The sequence below is a fragment of the Gorilla gorilla genome, chromosome 1 (genome assembly GCF_029281585.2).
Source record: "Gorilla gorilla gorilla isolate KB3781 chromosome 1, NHGRI_mGorGor1-v2.1_pri, whole genome shotgun sequence".
In the NCBI taxonomy this organism is placed as follows: Eukaryota; Metazoa; Chordata; class Mammalia; order Primates; family Hominidae; genus Gorilla; species Gorilla gorilla.
This window is the reverse complement of record NC_073224.2, coordinates 25,531,950-25,551,309: the sequence shown is the minus strand read 5'-3', so window position 1 is coordinate 25,551,309 and position 19,360 is coordinate 25,531,950. Positions and strand designations below refer to the sequence as shown.

General features: G+C 44.0%; 1 protein-coding gene across 2 annotated transcripts in view; it reads right to left on the bottom strand.

The window, feature by feature from the left end:
• Positions 1-17,563, bottom strand: part of ACTN2 (actinin alpha 2) — a 73,343-nt gene extending 55,780 nt beyond the window's left edge. For both annotated transcript variants that reach the window (XM_004028646.5, XM_004028645.5), the window contains exon 1: positions 17,183-17,563. In XM_004028646.5, coding sequence (XP_004028695.1) covers positions 17,183-17,308 — 126 coding nt within the window. In that variant the 5' untranslated portion in view covers positions 17,309-17,563. The remainder of the gene's footprint in view (positions 1-17,182) is intronic.
• Positions 17,564-19,360: the final 1,797 nt, after the last annotated feature.

Here is a 19,360-nt window from a genome sequence, read left to right as displayed (position 1 = left end):
TCACCATAAATAATACTAAATTTGGGTTGAATTATTTAGCATTTTTCCTATTTCATAAAGATCTTACATTTATCAAGAAGCTAAAGTATTTCCATCTGTTAATTTCCTTCCTGCTTAAGAAAATTTCCTACAAACATTTTATTACCATTTGCAGGAGTCCTTAATACCCAGTCTCCTAATTCTGATTTTTCAGCTGCAATTACTTATCTCTACCTGTCTTTAATCCTCAAATTAGAGTGAAGCAACATAACAAGGTCACCAAACATTCGGAGCTGTGGATTCCTGAAGCTAGTTTGCAATTCAATCTAGCTCTACATTAATTCCAAGGGCGTTTTAAAATTCTTGAAAGAAGATTTTAATTATTAAAAAAAAAAAGAGCATTCTCTCTCCTAAATGAGGGTTAGCAAATGATCCTGATGAAACCCTCCCCCCACCTTTTAACTGTTAAATTCAAGAGTTAAGACTAGAAATATGAAGATTCTTCCCAAACTATTTTAGGGCTAGAAGCATATGTTAAACTAACCAAATCAAATTATCTTTAGAATCAAAGTCTAAGACATGTTTGCTCTAAAAGGCAAAAAAAAAAAAAAAAAAAAAAAAAGGTAGTAGGCCCAAAGGAACGCATGAAAGCTATTGGTGCCTGGTCATCTGAGCTTCAAGATTTTCTAAGCCAGGAGCCTGACTTAGCCACTAGCTGAATGTTGTGTGGGGTCACACCTGCCTCCCCCAGGCTGGCACAAACTACGTGGAGAATTCCTTTGAGGACTTTCTGGTAAGTAACCATATTAAGGCTCCCAACAAACAGCCTTACATCTGATTGATCCTGAGCTATGTTTCTCAAAATAACTTGTTCCCTTGGAGCCTGGGTAATTACGTGCAAGATGTGGCTCTGTGACAGGGCAGACCCAACTGTTGCTCAGTTTTAGGCAGCAGCAGCAGCATTTATTGTACTTTCCTCACTCTCTTCTTAGGGATGAATTCAAGCTAAAAGAAAAGCACACTGATGATTCTCCTCTCAACCCATCCGGCAACTGGGGAAGCAGCTTGTACTACACAGACAGCAAAATAAATATTCTTTAATTTAAGTTCACCATACTGCTACTATTTTCAGGGACCCAAATAAATGGCTGCCTACACACAGAGATGCAAGCATTCATTTAGAATGAAACAGCTCTCTGTAATACACCATATTCTCTGCATTGCTGTCCCAGACCAGAGAACAATTCTAAGTAAGGAACAGCCCACAGTCAGGTACAGCTATAGCTTTCCCCTACATATGGGGAAAACTCTGATTAACATATGCAATAAAAACAGAGAAGCTGGGCATTTCCAATGTTCCTGCCAACTCCACACCGGACAGAATCAAGCTGGGATTTCCTCCACCAAGAGTTCTTCCCCAGGGCTCCTGCTGACTGGTATTCAGGAAAATGGGTAATAAAGTCTTTACATCTGGAGCCATTTCAGACCATAGCATATTAGAGTATAAAATACATAAATAGATGCTTCTAGACTATAGCATAAAGTGAGCTAGTAGGCACTCGGCAAAATGTACACACTTGTTTTCTCCAGGTTGTGACTTTTTTAATATTTAAAAACTTCTAATTTTAAAATGTAATATTTCCTAAATATTCTACAATAAACAGGTATTTCTTACGCAATTATTTAAATACATATCTTTAAACAATAATTCAGGAGAGCATAAACATTCATTAGCCTAGATTTCTAAGTTATTTTCTTTGCCCTTCCCTAGTTGTCTGTAATGATGTCGGCTAGCTTTACTTCATTAACCGTCCATATTCCTAATGGAGGGGAAAAAAAACAACTTAACTTGGATCCAATCCAGCAATCCTAGAGTTCTGAAGTTAATTTTGCTCAATGAAGCGCTACTTCAAGACTTTACAGCTTCACATTCAAATCCCTGTTTTGATATCACATTTTAAAATCCTACTGGAAAGGGTACAGACTGCCCTATCCTAGGACTGCAGAATAGAAATCCTTTAGAGTCCTTAATATCCAGTTACGCAGATACCTGTTACAGCAATAGAACTCACCGTCACACATCAGGCATTTCTGACATGATTTTTCCTGCTTCCCTACCAAGTTCTTAAAGGCCTCCATGGTGACAGCCCTACCTGTGTCTCATTATAGAAATGAGGGAACATGTTCTATTCAACATGATTTATCACACAGTAAATACATTTGTCACCATTTCACTGCTAGATTTTCAAGTGCCTGAACATAGAAATAAATTCTTATAATTTTCAGAAAAGACATACTGTCAAAAGAGCAAATCTACAGACAGGACTTTGGTAACTGGTCCAGATCTTCAAATAAGGTTTAACTCTTCATTTTGCAGATGTGTAAAATAAGTGTCATTAATGCCTGGCCCATATTAACATCAAATTGTCTAAAGTGTAAGTATATATGACATTTATAAAACCATATACATAGCATATAATACAAAACCAAAAGTATAACAGTGAACCCCATTTCAGAGGGCAACCTGGCCCGCAGGAGGACTCAGCCGGGCTGGTGGCCCCACAGCCCTCCAGTTACAGGGCTCACTCTCACGGTGTTCTACAAAGCTTGGCCTTCTAAAAGATTTATGAATTAAAAGATTCAGAATTACTAGACTATATATGAGATACATATACATATATCTCAAAGTATTAAAAATCTCACTTCACCAATGTTTACATTTTTAAAGTTCCAGAAATAGGCCAGCACTTTCAGAAAAGGCATTACTACCCTATGTACAAATTACTTGGGGAAAAAAAAATCACTTGGGTGTCAATATGATTTTAACCTTCCATGAGGCTGCCTGTGTATGTCCTCAGAACAGGGAGACCAAAGTTTGTAGTCTAAACTGGGCCACTTCTGAGAGTCAAAGGAGGTGCTATTTATAACTCCTCTGGGACAAAAGCCACAAACTGGGATTGTCCCGGACAAACCTGGAGATAGGGTCACCCTACCTCTGAAATTACTCCAGCCACCTTGGAGTCAGTTCATTTCATAAGGAACAGAGGCCCTGAGAGACGAAGTGACTTGCCCAAGGTCACCGGCTACTGTGCTGCTCCTCACACCATCTCTCATCTTTCAGGGTTAAAATGAAAGCCCCCCCAGCACTTTTCTGAGGCTACCCAGAACATTCCCAGATATGTGGGAATTCACATCTTTAACAGGGCAGGGGCCTGCTGTGTCTAAATAAATTCCCCGGAAGCAGTCTTGGCAAGACGGCCCCTAAAAATAACCTTTCCCGAAGAACCTTTTCAATGTCTGTTCTGCTCCTTCCTCTGGCTGTACTCCGGGGGTGGCGGAGGAAATACAGATGCAGAAGTATCAAATTCAGCATCCTCAGACATTGTTCCCACCTCCTGTCTCAAAGTCAGGCTTATCACTCGAAGCAGTAACAGTAATGGTCAGTGGAGCTAAGAGAGGACTCATCTCAATAAACCTGATAGGGATGAGGGTCAGTTTGTAAGATCAGGGTGCAGTACGAGGAGAGGGGTGTGCCTCACACACAGTAAATATACTACCAGTACTGACTTCATACCTGGGCACTGTGGTAAGCCACCCACATATACAGGCCTCCCCATCTTCCGCTGAGCCTGAAACTCACTGGAATTAGACAACAGGGTTATTGTCTCAGAAAAGTCACCTCTAAAAATATCAGTGACAATTAGCTGGGTGTGGTGGTGCATGCCTGTAATCCCAGCTACTCGGGAGGCTGAGGCAGGAGAATGGCTTGAACCCGGGAGGCAGAAGTTGCAGTGAGCCGAGATGGTGCCACTGCACTCCAGTCTGGGCTATAGAGAGAGACTCCGTCTCAAAAATAAGATAAATAAAATAAAATAATAAAATAAAAATATCAGTGATCCCTAAAAAGGCAGGTCTTGGGAATCTTTCATTTGTAGGCATAGAAAATGATGACAGTAAGTGCATGAAAAATCATAAGGAGAATGTGGGGTCTGGGGGTGGTGTACAGGTGAAGCAGGCCTAGGCGGCCAGAGGCAGCTGTGGGAAGTAGGGGGCCTTGGGAAAGAGGATTTTGAAACAGGGTAAAGCAACAAGCAGTACTCATTAGCCTACTTCACAGTTTTACTTCATGCCAGTTTCTTTCATAGCAAAGTTTTTATTAACCATTCAAACTTATTTTCTTTTTAGTCATCACCTATTCATGAAGCTTGGTTTTTCCTTGGCCTACTGGATACGGAGAGATTCATTATATTCTCTCTGCTCTGGGGTATGTTTAAAATTTCCCATAATAAAACTTTAAATAAACAGGATTTTTTTTAATTGCAAAGTGAGTTCTCAGTACTGCCATTTCAAAAGATGCTAGGCTCAGTCCCTGTGGAGCTCTGATCTGAGAGGGCATTCCTGTAGATAAAGACACGGCACCCGTAGGAGGATAACTCTAATCTATGCTCCTGCCTCTGAAAGTCTCATTTTCTAGTTCCAAAAGGGAGTTGACTCAGTATCTCAGGCATCCTGGCTTCTTTTGGAAGTGCGTCAGACATACCAGCATTCACTCTGATAATGTGCCCTTCATGGGACGGCCCCTAAAACTCCCGAGAAGTTTAGCTGACTTCTCCTGTGGCCCCTTCCCTCCTACTTTGGTATTTTTGTTGGACAATGCAACTCCTAAAGCTTGACTTGGGGAAAATCTTGGAATGACAATATGGACCATACCTCAAAATTCCGTTTTCTCACTGTTATCAGACATTCCCAGTTGTACCAGTTTAGAAATTAAAAAATTCACACACACACATATGCCCTTCCACAAAGGTAGGAGGTTTGTAAGTGGAAAATCAGAAATACTGAATCCCAGGCTTCTGCTCTGGGTTGGTTACAAATCCGAGCAGAAAGCAACAAAAACAGATAAAGTTTAGTGATAAAAATCAAGACCCTTACAGTTAAGCAGCCTGGATCTGAAATCCAGCTCTATCACTTTCAGACCAAAAATATGCAATAAAATAATTAGTATCTCCATATTTATAAAATTTCAATTATAGGAGAGAACTATTTCTACATACATTAGACAAAATTCTGTGTGCATTTTCCGGCTACCACTTCCCTACCCTCAACCACTGCTGGGCAACTCACTTAACTTGAGCCTAGCTAAAATAATGAAGATAATATTCACCTTTCAAGATGGTTATGAAGATCCAGTAAAATCATACATAAGGTTAAAACAGTGCCTGGAATTTCTCAATAATAGTTGTTTCTCTGTCTTCTTCAGCAAATCATTTGGGATACTAGGAGTAATATGTGAAAATCTCTCATTTTTTAATTCACTGGTAAAAATCCACACATTATCACTTTTACTGTCTGATTGGAATATTTTTTGGCTTTAGTGTTAGACTGAAAAAAATTACAACATCCTCTGCTCCAAATTCTAACATGAAAGACCAAATATGCAATAAAATAATCAGCCACCTCATATTTCATAAAATTACAATAACAGAATGGAAATATTACAGTCTATAAAACATAAAACACATGGTTTGTATTTTTCTAATCTGATCACCTGAATACCTGCCTCCCCTCAAAAATGTGTTTGTTTCAAAACAGAAAAATATTGCCCTCTACACATAATCTCTAAGTGGATTACGGTTTTCTATATGTCTTTTACGATTTTCATGACTGTTCTTTCTGACACCCAAAACATCTATATGTTTTAAAACCTTAAAACAAAACATCTAAATGAGAACAATAATTCATTTCCTTAATTCTATAAATGATACAACTGAAAAAGGAAGTCCTATCTTGGAGTTTAATTCTACATCATGGTTTTTTTTTTTTTTAGGCATCTTACAAATGTTCAATAAAGCCTTCTTTAGCAAAGCCTATCATTGACCATTCTGAGTGCAGAAGAATTTTATGTCACAGACTTGAGCACACCACCGTTAAGTAAATTCATAGTTTTTTGCTTCCTTTGAAAATATAACTTGTCTGGGTCGGGTGCGGTGGCTCATGCCTGTAATCCCAGCACTTTGGGAGGCCACGGCAGGTGGATCACCTGAGGTCAGGAGCTCAAGACCAGCCTGACGAACATGGTGAAACCTCGTCTCTGCTAAAAAAAAAAAAAAATACAAAAATTAGCCAGGCACGATGGCAGGTGCCTGTAATCCCAGCTGTTCAGGAGGCTAAGGCAGGAGGCTTGAACCTGGGAGGTGAAAGTTGCATTGAGCCAAGATCGTGCCATTGCACTCTAGCCTGGGTGACAGAGTAAGACTCTGTCTCCAAAAAAAAAAAAAAAAAAAAGAACTTGTCTCATCAGCTAAAAGATGTTGCATTCCACAGCACCAAAGCTCTGGTTTCTGTTCCAGTAACTAAACTAAACCAACTTCAATGCCAGATTCAAGCCAACTGGCAAAGTTCCAATAGAATACCAAGGTGAGATTTCTCCAGAAAGAAAATCAAAGACATCTTGACAGTTCAGGTGGTTCCAAGTTGTCTAATACATGATGTTTTCATCCAGAAAAGCAAGACTTCCATGTTCAGTTCCCAACACTGCTTCCTCTAGGAGTCCTCTATTCTTAGCTCACTTTAGTGCCTTCTGGGTAGATCCTCTTCCACCTACCCCCTCAGAGTTGCAGCCATTGCATATGTAGATAACTTCCGTACCTAAATCTCCAGCCTTGACTTTTCTCTTTTATTCATTGGATATCAAGCCCTCAATCCAAATTCCCCATATTTTTTTTGAGACAGGGTCTTGCTCTGTTGCCCAGGCTGGAATACAATGATGTAATCATGGCTCACTGCAGCCTCAACCTCCCCAGCTCAAGCCATCCTCCTGCCTCAGCCTCCTGAATAGCTGGGCATACAGGCACACACCAACACACCTGGCTGACTTATGTATTTTTGTAGAGATAGGGTTTCACCAGGTTGCTGTACCTGGCTTCAAATCCCACATTTTTAACTTCTACAAAACTCGAGAGCCCCTTTACTTTTACAAATGAATACCAAAGACATTAGAGATAAGGCTAGAAATGATTAGAATTCAGTTTTACAGCCTGGCTATTTTGTGGTATTGGTCAAGGGCATCAAATATAGTGGGACAACAATGGCCGGGCACGGTGGCTCATGCCTGTAATCCCAGCACTTTGGGAGGCCAAGGTGGACGGATCACGAGGTCGAGATCGAGACCATCCTGGCTAACATGGTGAAATCCCATCTCTACTAGAAATACAAAAATTAGCTGGGCGTGGTGGTGCACGCCTGTAGTCTCAGCTACTCAGGAGGCTGAGGTAGGAGAATTGCTTGAACACGGGAGGCGGAGGTCGCAGTGAGCCGAGATCGCGCCACTGCACTCCAGCCTGGCGACAGAGCAAGACTCCACCTCAAAAAAAAAAAAAAAAAAAAAGAGTGGGACAACAGCAGTAAAGTTGTTTGGGTTGAAATAAAGAGACTGTAATTTTTGGAGGTCAAAATGGTCAGCATCAAGTATTTCATATCGTTCTATCTTACATATAAATTATCTTAAAATCCTCATAAACAGCAATGAGATTACCTACCTTCTAAAAGTAATTGTCATCTTCACATCTTGTTTGACTATAACAAAATAACTTAAAGACTCCACATGACTTTAGAAGATAGGATTTCTTGATTTGTCTTTGCAATCTCAATTATAACTACCTTTGCAAAACTCAATCATAGCTTCATATTAAATACTGCTCCCATTCCCCCAAAACAATCTTTTTTTTTTTTTTTGAGACAGAGTCTTCTTCTGTCACCCAAGCTGGAGTGCAGTGACACGATCTCACTGCGCTCCAGCTGTGAGTGCAGCTCACTCACTCCAATTCCAACGAGTCTCCTGCCTCAGCCTCCCGAGTAGCTGGGATTACGGGCGCACACCACCACACCTGGCTAATTTTTGGATTTTTAATAGGGATGGGGTTTCACCATGTTGGCCAGGCTGGTCTCGAACTCCTGACGTGATGTGATCCGCCTGCCTCGGCCTCCCAAAGTGCTGGGATTACAGGCTTAAGCCTCTGCGTCTGGCCCCAAAACAATCTCATATTCACCTATTTGTACATTTGGTTCTCACAATCACTAATAAAATATAGGTCTTTTCTAAGATAGCATGGCTTTTTATGAAAAGGTTGTAATGGATACTAATAAGAATCTGTTTTCAGTGTATAATAATTTCTAAAGACTATGACCAACACATTTACCCCCTAGCAAAAACAAATAAGACAAATCAAAGTTATGCCAACTTCTTGGTCTAGGGCTTGGCATGTATGAAGACTGCATATGCCAGTTCTTTCCCAGGACCACAGAATCACTTGCAATCTTGTCTCCATTTTCCAATTCCAGCACTGTGAAGCACACTGCATCTTCAAAAAAATTTCCCTATGTTTTCTATACAAAAACGAATTTAAATTTATACGTCTCTGAATCAAAAATGAACTTGGAATTTTCTTTATTAAGTGGGTGAAGGTTTTCAATCTGGGTGGGGGGAACTCATTTCAAATCAAATTCAGGTTACCAGAACTTTTTCTTATAAATATGGTGACAAATTTTATTATGATATACATAAATCTGTATAATTATTTTTTCAATTCTAAAAGCTCTAAATTCCAATTATTGATGTTCTTTTTTTTTTTTTCAGACACAGCACATCTCTTAACTTTTTTTTTTTTTTTTTTTTGAGACAGTCTCACTCTGTCTCCCAGGCTGGCGTGCAGTGGCATGATCTTGGCTCACTGCAGCCGCCGCCTCCCAGGTTCAAGTGATTTTCATGCCTCAGCCTCCCAAGTGGCTGGGATTATGGGCAGGCATCACCATACCCAGCTAACTTTTTTTTTTTTTTTTGTATTTTTAGTAGAGACTGGGTTTCGCCGTGTTGGCCAGGCTGGTCTCAAACTCCTGGCCTCATGTGATTCACCTGCCTCAGCCTCCCAAAGGGCTGGGATTACAGGCATGAGACACTGTGCCCAGACTGAACATTTTTTAACGAAAAGCTTATTTCTCACTCTGTCACCCACAGCGGGAGTGCAGTGGTGCCATCATAGCTCACTGCAGCCTCAAACTTCTGAGCTCAAGCAATCCTCTCACTTCAGCCTCCCAAGTAGCTAAAACTACAAGCACACGCCACCATACTGGCTAATTTTTTAATTTTTTTTGTAGAGACAAGGTCTCTCTATGTTGCCCAGGCCACTCTCTAACTCCTAGCCTCAAGAGACAGCCTTGCCTCAGCCTCCCAAAGTGCTGGGAATATGGGCATGAGCCACCACACCCGGCCTCGACAGCTCAGACTTACAATAAAAATCAAGTCAGGGAACTCTTTTTGGGGACCTGAGAAAATACTTCAAGAGAACATTTTTAAAAAGCATTAAATGAGTATGAGTTGGGAGTTAACACATTCAGGCTCAAAAAGTCATAAAGACTGTCAAAAAAGATTTTAATTGTTAAAATGAAAGTTTTTTTAATTTAAAAAGTAATTGTACTAAACGTTTCTTAGAAATGATTCATAATTTCTTCATTCAATAAATGTCAGTGCGGGCCAGGCGTGGTGGCTCACACCTGTAATCCCAGCACTTTGTGAGGTCGAGGCGGGTGGATCACCTGAAGTCTGGAGTTCAAGACCAGCCTGATCAACATGAAGAAACCCCGTCTCTACTAAAAATAAAAAAATTAGCCAGGCATGGTGGCAAATGCCTGTAATCCCAGCTACTCAGGAGGCTGAGGCAAGAGAATCACTTGAACCTGGGAGGCGGAGGTTGTGGTTAGCCGCCGAGATTGTGCCATTGCACTCCAGCCTGGGCAACGACAGTGAAACTCCGTCTCAAAAAAAAAAAAAAAAAAGAAAGAAAAGAAAAAAAATGTCAGTGCAGACTCTGTGAGTCCAATGAGGCACAGGGACCTACAGAGAAGAGCTACTGCTCATAGCCCTTGTTGGGGAGACAGAGCATCAGGTGACCCCTGCTCTAGAAGGCAGGCCTCTCAGTGAAGCAGCTGCAGAAGGAGGTACTACTAACATAGGTGGAGGAGGGAGGGTCTATGGAAGAGACAAGGGCTCGAGTCAGACACAGTGACAGGCAATCAGGGACATGAGATCTTTAAAAACCTGCAGCAGGGATACTGGGGTGGTGAATGAACAGACGATGGGGCTAGTTCAGGCCTGGCCTCACAAACCACCATAAGAGGCTTGAACTCTCCCCTGAAGGCAACCAAGAACCACAGAGACACTTGAATCAGGAAAATATCACAACCAGGCTTGTGTCTTATTAAGATCATTTTTGGCAGCATCTTGGAGAAAAGCCAGCAGACGAGCATGACCCTTGGAAGGGTGACCAAAAGGGAGGCCACCACCCTCATCTCCGCAGGGAAGGTGGAAAGCCTGAAGGCCTTGGAGCACACAGGGAGGGGAAGAGGCAGGGTCCAGAGGACTCCACGGGAGGTGGTGACCCAATGGCCATGGTGTGGGAGAGGAGGAGGCGGCAAGGGTAACACTCGGGTTTCTGGCGTGGGCGCCTGGGAGAAAGACATTTCCATTCACCATGAAGGGGAACCAAGCAGGAGGGTTTGAGACACCTTTGGCTTTGAAAACACCTTCCTTACACCAGCCTGGCTGAAGCAGATGCCCCTCCTCTGTGCTTCTCACAGACCACTCCTGTCTCTTGAACTAGGCTGTAAGCTCCTTAAGGGCCATGGTGGTGTCATCAACTCTCTCTGCTGGTCCCTAGGACTACAAAAATGTTTGCCAAATGAATGAAAGAATGAACCATCATGCTTGTGTTCCATTTATATTTTGCTCCTCACCAGGGTTGCAGGTAAAAACACCTTCTAGTTTCCAATCTAGAAAACTGTGTGTGTGTGTGTGCATGCGTGCAGATGTTTGTACCAAAAATTTTCCTCAGTCTTCTTCAGAAAGGCCAAATTCTTGCACTTAAGGTTTTCCTTCCTTTGAAATTTGTCTAGCATAGTAGTTTGCAAGCTTCTCCCCCAATCTCTGCTTTCTGTTCTTTCTGGAAGACTTAGTGCCGTTCCCAGGGAAACGGCGGTAGGATTCTGACTGTCCTCCAACGCATTCCGTGTGAACTCCTCTGCTCATCATGGTAGCACCCTCACCCACTCCAGAACTGCGCCTTTTCTGTAGGTGTCTCCCAGCTGCAGCAACCGACTGCGGTGCTTTCTGACAGTTTTCTGAGGCTGCGTTAATTAAGTTTCCCCGCTAAGAGTTATATTCCTCCTCCCACACTCCTGGAAAATCTTATAATGGGCTTAAGTTTCTTACCTGGTGAATGTGGCTGAAGGCCTAGGGCAACCCCGGGACACATCATGGTGTCCCAAATAGGATGTAAAGGCAAAGAGTGTTTTTTGCGCCTCAGAACTCCTGCACCTGTGATTCTCCGTAGCAAACCACATGTATATTTATTACAGTCCCTCTGGGTGCAGAGGTTTCTTAGTGCCCACACAAGACCCTGCCTTTAACGTCCTCCTTGACACTTCTGCCCATTAAGAACTTTCTCTGGCTCTCAAAGACTATCTACAATTCCACCTCTCCCTCCCAGCAATGGCCACATGGACACCGGATTTGCCACCTCAGCACGGTGGCTCCTTTCCCTGCACGGAATAATGACACATCCTGTAAATACTTAACTTCTTATCCAGACACAATCTCCCAGTAGATAAACAGACTCTCCTCATTAGTTTGGTTGTTGCTTGTCAATACCACTGTCTTGACATTAAAGCCCAGGAGCTCTAATGGGGAGGATCATATCTACTTAATTGGATTTATACCACAGCCTACTGTGGAACAACATGTGGTTATTTAATACTTCGTATAATCCCTCCTGATCACTCTCAAATTGATGCCTTCCTCACCACTGCTTCTAACAGCCCCCTTGTTCTAATCCTCACCACTTTATCTGGATGGTCCCATAACGGGCTTTTGCCTGGGTCCCCCAGCCTCAGGCCCTTGTCCACTCAGATTTATCCCGCCAACAATACTAGTTCTGTAAGCATGGGTCTTCCCAGCTCAAAAAACCTCTGGAGCTCTGCATGTCTTGGAGAATGAAGTCTGCACTCACCTTAGCATCCCAGGCCCTCTGTAACCTGGCCCTTTTTCGTGGATCCAACTTTCTAAGTTTGAATATGCATCTTTAGCATCAGGTATTATCTCCCTATCACACGTACACAAACATACCATGAGCCACAGACATATCCGATACAGAGCTAGGCTTTGGGAGACCCGAGTCCTGGTCTGGCCACCTTGGTTACTTTCTCCTTCTATACTCTTACCTTTGAACTTCTCCCATCTCTTGATGAAAGGGTGAGTGAAGGGATGTAAGAGGGCTTTGATAGTGTCAAAGGTAAACACTTATTATATTACACTTATTATTTTTTTATTTTTTGAGATGGGGTCTTGCTCTGTTGCCCAGGCTGGAGTGCAGCGGCACCATCACAGCTCATGGCAACCTCAAACTCCTGGGCTCAAATGATCCTCTGGCCTCACCCTCCCAAGTAGGTAGGATTACAGCTGTGCACCACCACACCTGGCTAAATTTTTTATTTTTTTTGCAAAGACGGGGTCTTGCTGTGTTGTCCAGGCCGGTCTCAAACTCCTAGGCTCAAGCAATCTTCCTACCTTGGCCTCTCAAAGTGCTGGGATTACAGGCATGAGCCACTGCACCCGGCTAACTTTTATTCTTGCACTTATTATTAAACAATTTCTTGTTAAATATGCACTTATTATTAAACAATTTCTTATGTTCCAAATGTTCCAGTGTATAAATCCTATCTTTAAAAGTACGCCAGGCTGGGTGCAGTGGCTCATGCCTGTAATCCCAGCACTTTGGGAGGCCGAGGTGGGCAGATCACAAGGTCAGGAGATGGGAGACCATCCTGGTTAACACAGTGAAATCCCGTCTCTACTAAAAATACAAAAATTAGCCAGCTGTAATCCTAGCTACCCAGCACCTGTAATTCCAGCTACTGTAAGGCTGAGGCAGGAGAATTGCTTGAACCCGGGAGACGGAGATTGCAGTGAGCTGAGATCACACCACTGCACTCCAGCCTGGGCGACAGAGCAAGACTCCGTCTCAAAAAAAAAAAAAAAAAAAAAAAAAGTACACCCGAGGAGGGGGGAATGGGAAGCTAGTTTTTAATGGGTACAGAGTTTCAATGTGAGATGATGGAAAAGTTCTGGAGACACATAGTGGTGATGGTTGTACAACAATGTGAATAGACGTAACGCCACTGAATTGTATACTTATGATTAAAATGATACATTTTCTGTTATGTGTATTTCCCCACAATTTTCAAAGTACATCAAGGTCACCAAGGGCCAAATCTCATGCTCACAAGTCCCTCACAAGTCTAAGCACAGTGCTGATTAACAAATATTCGGCGCACAAGGATAATAATATTTGAACATTTACAGATCACTTTACAATGTATAAAGCCCCTTCACCATAAAACAGTTTAACCATTTGATCCAGACAAAAAACGCTGTGAGTTAAGAAAGACAGGTATTTATCTTCATTTTCTAGAAGATAATTGAGACTTGAAACAGTTAGTGATTCAACTGTAGTCGGGTACCAGGCAGAGCTTCGACTCATCTGGGTCTCATGAATCTGAGAAACGTCACAAGCTTTCTGTTAATCGTTGGAACAAACAATTAGTGCCTTTTCTCCTAGGAAAAATTCATGCAAGAGTATGTGTCACTAGGCAGGAAGAGCCTTCACCTTGTGCTCTAAATCAGCAGCTGCTGCCCACAGAACAAGGGCAGGGGCAACTCGAAGGCTCCCAGGCTCTCTATTTAATCCGGACCCTGTGGGCGGCTGCCTCTGTACACGCATCCTGCCAGGCTGCCTGACCCAACATGGCAACACATTCGCCTAAATGCCAGACTGACAGGAGGTGCTCCAAGGTGAATCCAGCCATCTCAACTGTGAAGAGTACAGAAGAATCTGAATTTCTTTAGGGACTATTAAAAACAATCAGAACACTTAGAAAAGTTTATCGATCATCAAGCCATGGACTGATTATGGACATAAGGACCCTTTACGTATCGACACATATTTCGTTTCCTTAAAAGGTCTGCTCTAGCCTCCCAGTACAGTTAAGGACAGCGTCCTGAGCTTGTGAAGATAGCAAACATATTCAGCATTGCTGCTCTGACAAGTCACCTCCCAATTAGGCTTCAGTTGAGGTACAAGCTCTATGTGTTCCTCGGTTCCAGGAGATGTTTACTTCTAGACGCCAACACTCTAAAAGTTTCAACAGTCCACTGAAGAAATCCCAATTTACTTAGAAATTGATATCCCTAAACTGTGTTCTATATGGTAAAACATTCTAACTCCAAGAGTGTGCCTCAGCATTTCAGTGTCTTAAAATATTGTATCTGGGGCTGAGCATCGTGGCTCATATCCTTAGTATCAGCACTTCAGGAAGCCAAGGTGGGAGAATGGCCAGGAGTTCAAGACCAGCCTGGGCAACACAGTGAGACCCTGTCTCTACAAAAAAAGTTTTTAAAGTAAAAAAATTAGCCATGTGTGGTGGTGCATGCCTCGACGTCATGGAGGTCACTTGAGCCCAGGAGGTCAAGGCTGCAGTGAGCTATTATCATGCCACTGTACTCCAGCCTGGGCAACAGAGCAAAATCCTGTCTCTAAACATTATACATATATATATATATATATAAAATATACGTATGTGTGTATACATATATATATCTCACATCTGTACTACTGCAGGCATTTTTCTTCTACCCTTGAGTTGCATGAATTAAAATACTTCTTTATAGAAAATATAAATATTCCTAACCCTATTAACACACTCTTGTGTGTAACACACTCTTGAAAGAGAAGGTAGACACGTTGAAACGCCTATTCGCACTCATGCTAAACCCACTATCTTCTGCATTCCCTTCTCTTATAAAACACATTACACTTTTACAAAGTCCTTCTACAGCAAGGCTTTCCTTCCACACCACAGAGCAAGGATTACCACAGCCCATGAGACTCTCTGAACTGTAGATATAATTAGGCATCACATCCATTATAACGCCACGGACGTCATCATGTGCTACCAGCATCTGTTGACAGATCTCATACCCAGCATATCACTGAAATGGCAAGTGTGGAGAAGGCAGCCCACAATAGAAACAATGGCATTTTACCCTTGTCCGGTTCCAGCAGTTTGTCTCATAGGACATAAATAGAGGCCACCGCTCTGGCCACACTGAGCTCACAGTTCAATATTATTTTACTGACTTGAGCAGGGTCTATACCAAAAGTAGAAATAGAGAATCTTCTAGATCTCTCCTAGTGTAGTTTTTGCCCCCCAAGCATGTACAACATTCAAACTATCTTAAAAAAAAATTCTCACCTTAAACTTTCTAACATTATTTTGGACTGGGATCAGGAAGTATGTTATTTTTAAATAATCAACTTTACTTCAAGTGCCATGCAATTATAATAATACAGTCAACATAGGAATCCCAAACCTAAAAGAATTCGAAGCCATATATCCAAAAATACTGCAAATATGTTAAAAGATTAAATATGGCAGAAGGGATGTCAATGTGGCCTCTGGAAACTGTCATTACCTCTATCCTGCTACTGTACTGTACTTAAAAAAAAAAAAAAGGCAACAGAAAGCACTGTGATTAGACTATCACTTTCAAAAATGATGGGCAGACTACCTGTCCAATTCCTTAGCTATTTTACAATTCCTCATAAGAAAGCAATTTTTAAAACAAAGACTCGGGAGTTATCTTTTTTTTTAATCCATGAAAAGTGCAGTAATCAAAATTTGGGGAAATTCTTTTTAAAAAAACACTCACTGCTAAAAATTAAAGTCACTTTTTAACTTCGTGCTGATGGATGATGCATCAGCTGGTCCAGATGACACATTAGTAATCCTCATGCCTCGTACTTCCTTCACAATCAGTCCTTTAAACAATAGTAGACGGCTTGAAGTTTTGTTTTTTTTCTATTTATTACTCCCATTTTCTAAGAAAGGTAGGGATGGTAAAAGCCTTAAGAAACTTGGGGAGAGACTGAAATGTAGCTAAATTAGAGCTTTAAAATAATAATAGTAAATGATATTTTAGGAGAGAGGGTAGACAAGAGACATCCTGATATAAAAATAGTGCTTGGTTATTTGATAATCATCTCTCCTTCCAGCTAACGCTGTTTGCTGCGAGAGGAGTTTGGGATGTGTGTTCTCCACCATCATACCCCTATTCACCAAATACTATCGCACAATCAGCTACAGTACCAATTATACAGAGATTCCCATACACACTATGGTCACCACAGGCTATCCACTTAAAGCAGGTCCTTAGAAGGGAAATCTATCTTGCCCCACGCCCAGAAAAATAGGCGGAAAAAAGTTCAGAGCGTTTGGCTTTTGCCATAACCCTGTTATCTTAAGGTTGGGTTGGCAGGTCTCTGTTGTCATGCCTGACCCAACCAGGCTCCCTGCCTAGTCAAGTAAGAGGCGGGATTAAGCCTCCTGGTGAGCATTCCCTATTTATTCCAGCCAAGAGGATCAAGAGGAAACCTTGAAATAGTGGAATGTTCCACTGGGCCCCCAGAGAACGCCAATCAAAATGGGGAGGGAGCTTTTAGAAGCTGGCTGACTCCTTCGTCCCTGTGTGCTTACCTCAATGAACTATAAATAGAGTGTGAAATAATTGTCACTATCGGTAAATGTCTAGTGTTCATACAACATCCCTCTCCAAGGAACCCAAAAGATTGAATAAATGACTTTCCATGACTCTAGGGGCAGCCCGGTGGAAATTGCAATGAAGCTGATGTTCTTTTGCTTCTCTCAATGGGGAAGAGACAGGCTGGGGTAAATGGACACAAACGGGCCAGGAGAGTATAACTCGGGGGCCAAGGTCACAGACTCAAGGGGCAGGAGCAGACCAGAGACCCCTTCAGATCCTGGTCTAATGCGGGTTGGTGTGAGGAACAGAACCACATCTGTAACTCCGATGCTGCTAACGCGCGCGCGCGCGCACACACACGACGCCCAGTGTCCTGCCTGTCCCCGGACGTGTCCTCTTTCCTAAGGGGCCCCCGGAGCTGCGAGGGCACAGGACAGCACAGCACCTCCACAAAGCGCCCTCTCGCCAGTCGCCAGGCCAGGCGGCCACGCGCACGGGAGCCCCGCGGGGGACCCGGCCCCACCACGCGCGGGCGGCCCGCGGGCCCCTGCTGACCTTCCTCTGCTGCTTCTCCCAGGCTGGGTCCAGGAGCAGGTCGCGGTCCCACTCCTCCTCCTGGATCATGTACTCATCCTCATCGTACACGTAGTTGTACTGCACGCCGGGCTCTATCTGGTTCATGGCGCTCGGTTGGCCGGGGCTGCGGCGGGGCGCGAGGGGCTCGGACGCACTGGCTGACTGGCAAACGGACCCACGGAGGCGGCGGGCGGCGGGCGGCGGGCGGCGGGCGCGGGGTGACCTTCGCGCGGCTCCTCTCGGGGTGACACGCCTGGGCGCTGGGTCTCGGGCGAAGCACCAGCTCCGGCTGCGAGCAGCTGCCGCGCGGCTTAATAGCCGCGCCGCCCGTCACGTGGCCGCCCGGCCGCGCCCCCGCCGCCACCGCCCCCGGCCCCGCCCGTCGGGCCCCAGCTCGCCCCGCCCCGAGCACGTGCGGGCGGACAAGGGCGCCGGGCCCCTCCACTGTCTCCCCTGCAGCCGCCGCCCAGAGGCCGCCTGCACGCCTTCCGCCGAGGCCTCCGGGAACGTGAGGGGAGCGGCCGGCCCCGAGCAGAACCACGCCTGCCACCCACGCTCTGAGAGCGGCTGGTTAGCGGCGCGGGGTCCGTCGGTGTCCCGGGTGGGTGATCGCGAGCCAGGGGAGGGACACCTAGGAGGCTGGGTCCCTGACCACCCCAACACAGCCAAGTTTTCCAAATATCATTTGGATATTCGCGTTTTCCATATATTCCCACACATTCATTGGAGACCTCTCTCCTCTCTCTCTCATCTCTCTCTCTCGTGCCTCTCTTTCTCTCCGCTCATCTGTCCCTCTCTCTTGTGTCTCTCTCTCGTCTGTCTCTCTCTCATCTCTGTCCCTCTTTCTCCAGTGTCTCTCTCTCGTAGATCTCTCTCATATCTCTCTCTCATCTCTGTTTCTCCTGTGTCTCTCTCACGTGTCTCTCTCTCCTCTCATCTCTGTCTCTCTCTCGTGTCTCACTGTCTCTCATCTCTCTCGTGTCTCTCTCCTCTCCTCTTCTCTCCTCTCCTCTGTCTCTCTCTCCCGTCTCTCTCTCTCTCCTCTCTCTCTCTCTGTCGTGTCTCTCTTTCTCTCTCTCATCTGTCTTTCTCTCCTGTGTCTCTCATACCTCTCTCATCTCTGTCTCTCTCTTCTCTCTCTCTCTCTTTCTCTTCCTCTCTCTCTCACACACACACACACACATACATACATACAGCCCCCTAAGGAGTAAAGTTTAAAGGCTACAGAACCCCCTCTTCTTTCTTTCCTCCCCACCCTCACCTGGGGAAATCAAGGCACAGGATTTGGATCCATCCTATTAAAATGTTAGGAACCAAACCAAAGGCAGGAAGTGTCAGCTCTCACCTGCCGGGCATAAATTTAAGAGAGCTGACAATGAAGGGCAAGCGGCCAGCTTCGTGTTGTATTTCCATGTCGCCCTGTGGGTTGCACTTAACGCCTTTTCATCCCCCTAGTGCTGGTTAGCTGTTCCCTATCAGTTATGCTGCCACAGGAAGCAAAATGAGGACCCTTGGGACCAGTAGGCTGAAATTTTAAAATCAAATATGTATTAAGCAACTACTGTAAACCAGAGGTTGCCTTAGGCACCAGACGAGCCGATGGGATGCCTGCCTGCAATTCAGTTTATATCTCAATTGAATAAACGTTGCCCACAGATGCTACAGAATTTTTTGTGATTCAGGGCTACTAATTTGTTTCAAGTTGAGTTTGTCTGGATTTATCATTGTTCCTTAGAATTTTTACATCACTCACCGTTACTGTTTGGGGCTTTATGCAGAAAGACTAACAATTAGCAAACAGATTGCATTAACTTTTTGTTTTGTTTTGAGATGGAGCTTCACTCTTGTTGCCCAGGCTGGAGTGCAAGAGCACGATCTCGGCTCACCACAACTTCCACCTCTCCGGTTCAAGCGATTCTCCTGCCTCAGCCTCTGGAGTAGCTGGGATTACAGGCATGTGCCACCACACCCGGCTACTTTTGTATTTTTAGTAGAGATGGGATTTTTCCATGTTGGTTAGGCTGGTCTCGAACTCCCAACCTCAGGTGATCCACCTGCCTCAGCCTTCAAAAGTGCCGATTACAGGTGTGAGCCACCATGCCCCGCCACATTAACATTTTCAAAAACATTCTCACTAGGATGTAAATTCCTCAAACG